Raw genomic sequence first — 6,303 nt, 5'->3', positions numbered from 1 at the left:
TATATATATATATATATATATATATATATATATATATATATATATATATATATATATATATATATATATATATATATATATATATATATATATATATATATATATATATAGATATATACATATATATATATATACATATATATATATACATACTAGCTGACCCGGCGAACTTTGTTCCGCCTTAATGTCAATAAATAAGCAGATTTTTTTTTTATTGGAAAAAATACAAAAAAAATTAAATTTCTACATCAATCATTCATAATTATTTCTGTATTTTAGTACATAGGTTGCTCTTCATTTAAGTACCTTGTGATACACGACATTTTTTGTTTTATTATCAGGCGCAAAAACAAACAACGCAGATGGTCTTCCGACCCGTGAACATGCCACGTATAATTGACCATGGGAAAAACATGAATGTTCTAGATTTAAACCACAAACTTTTAAGGATTGGCCTTGTGATTTGTTGATGGTCATGGCAAATGCAAGACGTATCGGAAATTGAAGTCTTTTAAATTCAAACGGCATATCGGTTGGGATCATCGGTATCCTCGGAATGAAAACTTCCTCACCTTTGAATTTTCCTATCATTATCGTAGCGTAAATTACATTGTTCATCAATTTTCTAACCACCAAACGCGTACCGTTGAACAGTTTTGGTTGGTTTATGTTTCGAAACATGATTACTACGGAGCCAACCTTTAGGCGTAAATTGTGCGGTGGTAAGCCAGGCACGTCCAAAGAGTTTAAAAATTCAATTGGATAGTTGGTGGCTTCATCTTCATTTGTGACGCAGTCAATAGATTTGAATGAATGCATTGTTCCAATGATCTTATTTTTAATTATGTAGTTTAGGTCATCTACATCTTTATTCTTAGCCGCTAAAATTGCTCGCTCACTTATCCATTCATAATTTTTGTAGTTAGAAATAATTTCTGGAAATACATTGTTGATAAGTTCGTCTTTTGATGAGACAAAATTACAGAAATTATTTGGAAATGATATTAATCCGCTCGATTCATCGACAGGTACTTGACCATTACCGATAGTCAGCAATTGCTCCGAGAAATCTTCAGCAGATGTATCATTAAGCAATGTAACTCTCATGTTTGTTGTCAGTTGCAGTTTCTTCACATGGCGCCATAGATTTGACGATTTGAGGCAAGCGTTTATTTCGTCGACAGCCGTAGATCTTGGAATTACTGGCAGTATTTGGCGGAAATCGCCAGAAAGTAAAATCATTGCTCCTCCAAAACATCTCGAGTCATTGCGTAAATCTTTTAATGTTCGGTTTAAGTGCTTCTAATGCACGTTTATGCGCCATTGTGCATTCGTCCCAGATGATGATTTTCGATACCGCTAAAACTTTGGCCATTGCTGAGTGTTTTGCAATATTACACGTTGGTTCTTCAATAGTTTGAAGATTTAACGGTAATTTGAATGCTGAATGAGCCGTACGGCATCCTTCTAACAATGTGGCTGCTATTCCAGAAGAAGCAACTGCAACCGCTATGTTAGATCTCGCCCGAACAGTTGCTAAAACTAATGACATGAGGAATGTCTTGCCAGTTCCACCAGGGGCATCTAGGAAATATAAACCACCATATTCATTATCGATTGCCTTCATTAAAGTATCATAAACTTCCTTTTGTTGGTAATTCAACAGGGGTACATTCGTTTGAACTACTAAATCTAATTCCTGGTGATCATATTCACGTTTCCGTTCCAATTCTCGATTAAATGCGTCATTCATTTCACGATATGGTGCTGGCATTCCTAACCTGATTAATAAATTACCGCACATGAGGTAACATATATCTTCGATCAATAGTAAAGCACGATTATGTATCTCCTCATTCATCTCAATATCGTGATTTCTGGAACTGACACGAATTTGATGTAAAATATCTTCTGACATATTATCCTTGTATTTGTGCCACAGGTTACATGGGTTTGATGGAAAACATGTCGAAATTATGATAGCGAATAATGTGCGTATCTGACTTGGAGATGCAGAGATAATGGCTTCAGCGATTGTCGTATCCCAATGACTATCGTTTTCTAATAACTTCAATTCTTCACATGCAGCACGATATGTTGGGAATATTACACCATTAACAGTTCGTAGTGACTCAAATGACGTTGGCCCACGCACATTTACCAGCAACAACCGCAAATAGAAACATTCATTATTCTTTGGATGAACTGTATACATACGACCAAGAGCATCAGTAGAACGCACATCTGGATACCCAGGAACCGCATCGCCTTGCTTCCGTCTTTGAAAATTCTTCGATGAAGCATTCCAAGTATAATAACGTGGCATCTCCGAGTAAAGCAAAGTTCGTTCAAACTGATCGCTTTGGCAGATTGCAAAAAAACTGGTCAATGTAGTTGCTGGAGGTGTTTCAGCACGTTGCGTAGCATTCGAAGCCGTGAAATATACTCGTTGACCATTCTCCAGATGCACCGCCAAATGCGTAACAGTAGGATGACGTTCGTGAATGGGAAATGCGAATATACGCCAAATCGCTTCATTACAGTTCACATAACGACCAACTTGATAGCGTGAAATTTCATCGTTGGTATTCGAGGATTGCAATCCAAAAACCGCCATATCACTGCCTTTCGTGACATATTTGCAAATATATTTTATGGACTTAACTGAATTGCAGTATTCAACGTTGCAATGTGTCTTGAACGATTTAGAAATAAGTGGCGAATATGGAACAATCCAACTGTTGTCGACAACGAAATCCATTCTTTTCACTTTCGTTGTGACAGTTCGACCGTTGTCATCTGGTGATCGACGCCGATACAGCGGATAACCATCATTGCCAGTGACAGTCTCCGCCGTTAATTTCCGTGGATATCGTTTAGAGCACTTTCCATCGACCATGCAAGGTGATTGGGGATTGATGGCACCACACGGTCCATGAATCATATTAGTAGTAACAACATCATGTAGGTCTGGATCGACTTCATAATCAGGAATCTCAGCACATATGATATCATCTATTTGGTCAGGCTGAATTCTTTCCACTAACCAAATAAGAATGTGTGCGTGCGGCAGGCCTCGCTTTTGCCATTCGATTGAATACATCCAGCATCGAGTACCTCCAAAGACGCGTTGTTTAACAATAAAGTTCATCAGGGACCGAATTTTTTGCCTGAATATACGTGCTGTGATGTCGTGTCTATCACTTGATGTTTGTCCGGGAAGCAGCAATTGAGTAATTTCTATCCATTTTGGATTACAGGTAAAAGTAATAAAGAGATCGGGCCGACCGTAATGACGAACATATGTCATTGCATCTTGTGCATATTCATGCATATGACGTGGACTACCAATGTATGTCGCCGGCAGAATAGTTAATCGACCAATATTAGCTGCATTTCCTTCAGTACTAACTGCATCACGTAAATGGATGTACTCATCAGAACGCAGTTTGGCTTGGTTCAACCTAATGAATGTTAAACGTTCCGTTTCTATTTTTACATACATGTCAACGCAATACTGCTGAAACAATCGACGAAACCGCAGCAAATAGTTGTCAGCATTTTGACGAATCATCAAACGATATGCGTAATAATTCATTGAGCTAACTTTCTTTGTAGTTTCTTCACCTGAAATTAAAAATTTGATAATTAACCATTTCAAAGGCAAATTTTAAAGGCAAACAATACAGACATTAACCATTTTTTTAATAAACATTATTTTAAATCAGTGTCTTTCACAAATAAATGAAATAAATTATGATACTGATACTCACCATTCAATGGATTTTTCATTTTAATATTAAAATAATATCCATCTTCTCCTTGCCAAAACATCAGCGGGTATTGCAATGTGTCATATGATAGATGAGTTTCAGATATTTGTTGCAGTTGCCCAGTATCGCGACGTGTAAGCACAATATCGCGTTTTTCCAATTGTTCACCAACAATCAGGATGGCAACTTCGTCTACTGTTGGAGCATTAAATGTCCTTTCGTGTGTTCCAGATGGTCGTTTATCTGCTTTGATAACAACTTTATAGTCATCACTTGGCATGCGCTCTAAGGCACTTTTAAACAACCTGACCAACGCATGATGTTCATGAAGCAGACACTGCAAGTCTTGAAGAATTGCTCACTTCATTCCTGCATTGATCTCTAGGCGTCGATCAAGTTGTTCTTCCATGTTGCCCATGAAATATATTTGTAAAAATTTATTCTGTGTATCCTCGAAAGGTAGTAATGATCCAATTCGATGATGAATCTGTCCTTGTATCTACAAAATAAAAACCAGACAGTATTAACTGGGTTATAAACACTTTTTTCGGTGGGAGAGTAGAGTTCAGAATTAGCAAATATACTACATAGGTACCAATAGATAAAGTAAGTTATTCTTTAACTACATTCTATATAAGTACAAAAATAAATACCTTAAATGTCGGATTAAATCCCCGTTCTTCGATAATATCTGCCCCAAATGACGTCATCTGGAAACAACCATTGTATTTTTGAGTATTTGCAAGAAAGTGGCGTGATTCTTGTGTTTCGCCACAAAGCAATGAATACAATGGCTCAGGTGGCGGAGTCAACAATGGCAATTTCACTTTACCATTAAGGCAGCATAATCCAGGCGTTTCTCCGGAAAACTTTAATGCACCACAATACTCGCAAACTACGTCCATTTGCCCAATGCAAACGCTAGGATGCAAGCTGTAATCATTGCTGCAATCGTATTGAAACGCTGCTCGATTCAAATCAGCACTTGATAAATATCTTGTTCTGCGTCGCAAATTATCTATTTGTTGACCTCTGTTGTTCGCTCGACGATTCTGCATTGCCAACCGAGCTGTTTCACGGGCTGCTTCACTTTGCTCTCGTGATTGAGAAGCACGAAGTCGAGCCATACTATCGCGGCGCTGTTCACGTGCAATTTCTTGTTCTTCTTCAGTCCTTTCATTTGCAGTATTTCGTATTCTTCTTGCATCACGGCTTTGTCGGGAAAGATTCGATCGTCTTGGTCGCGGCATTATTAATTATTAATGATCCAATTCGATGATGAATCTGTCCTTGTATCTACAAAATAAAAACCAGACAGTATTAACTGGGTTATAAACACTTTTTTCGGTGGGAGAGTAGAGTTCAGAATTAGCAAATATACTACATAGGTACCAATAGATAAAGTAAGTTATTCTTTCGGCGGAAATCTTTTGGCTATTGCTTTTAGCACTGATTGAAAACCGTCTTCGCCATTAACAGCTTGAGCTTGGCGCCATATAAATTCGATAAGGTATTACGAAAAACCACGTATAGCACGTAGGGTTGCCGTAAGTAGGGTCGCCAAATTTGGCAATTTATGCGAATTTTGGCCTTGTTGCGTTAATACGTAAGTACCTTTAATAGACCCTTTGGACACCATCTATTGATAAATAAATTAAAAATATAGTTGAACTATACGTATTAATTTATGAAGCTATGATATTAGTGCTCAATAAATCGACAAAGCTAAAGTTTTAAATTTTCATTTATACATGTATCATTTCCAATTATGTAAAAAATTTTATCTACTAAAATTTAAAGATTTAGAATATTTACTACTAAGATTTAGTATGTTCTTGCACAGTATTTCGCTTTTTTAGTCTTTTTTAATATTCTAATACACTAACCTAGATAATTTCTATCTCATCTTATTTCATCTTTCGAGAATTTCTATTTTGGCGATGAAGCTGAATTTGAATTTACTTATATATATATGTAAAACGACATTTCAAACAATACAAAGAGCATTTAAACGAAATGAATTATTTCGTTACTTTAAGGATGTATGAAAGCTGCATAAAAAATGTATGTAAATAACTTTATAAGCGAAATGCAAAACAAAGTGGTACTGTTTAAGTGCACAGTTAAGTCTTATTTACTTAAAGAGCAATACAATTATTTAATTCGCGTGAGAATTACATATATAAATGAATACGTTCGTTAACTTAAGCAGAGAATATTTATTTTAGAAATTATTTATCATAGCGCGAGAATTTTATTTTTGTTTACTACTTCAATGTAATCACCCAAAAAATCTAATAAATCGTACTAAATAAACATGTAAACATTTGTTTCATAATAATGACCTTATATAGTCGAAAATATATTTACTTATAATTAGCTTTTGTTTTCTCAAGTCAGAAACTTAAACTTCTGAGTTATATATTAATAATAGATATTTAATGGTAGATATTTAATAGTAATAATAGATTAATGGTAATAATAGATATTTAATACCACGTTTTATAGTGACTGACGTTGCATGTCAAGT

The 6,303-nt window shown here is 35.6% G+C and overlaps 1 protein-coding gene across 1 annotated transcript; it reads right to left on the bottom strand.

Annotated features, from left to right (window-relative positions):
• Window positions 1-1,264: 1,264 nt before the first annotated feature.
• LOC147807752 (uncharacterized) lies at window positions 1,265-5,023 on the bottom strand. Its single transcript, XM_087166797.1, has 4 exons — window positions 4,427-5,023; window positions 4,136-4,272; window positions 3,774-4,078; window positions 1,265-3,627 (listed from the first exon to the last, which is right to left on the bottom strand). Exons 1-4 carry the CDS (start codon window positions 5,021-5,023, stop codon window positions 1,265-1,267), a joined length of 3,402 nt encoding a protein of 1,133 aa, XP_087022923.1.
• Between the last annotated feature and the right edge of the window lie 1,280 nt (window positions 5,024-6,303).

This window comes from Parasteatoda tepidariorum, chromosome 6 (assembly GCF_982258835.1).
Source record: "Parasteatoda tepidariorum strain Cologne lab strain chromosome 6, Ptep-v5.0, whole genome shotgun sequence".
Lineage (NCBI taxonomy): Eukaryota > Metazoa > Arthropoda > Arachnida > Araneae > Theridiidae > Parasteatoda > Parasteatoda tepidariorum.
Note: the sequence above shows the minus strand (reverse complement) of the source record. Positions and strands in the feature narration are given on the sequence as shown.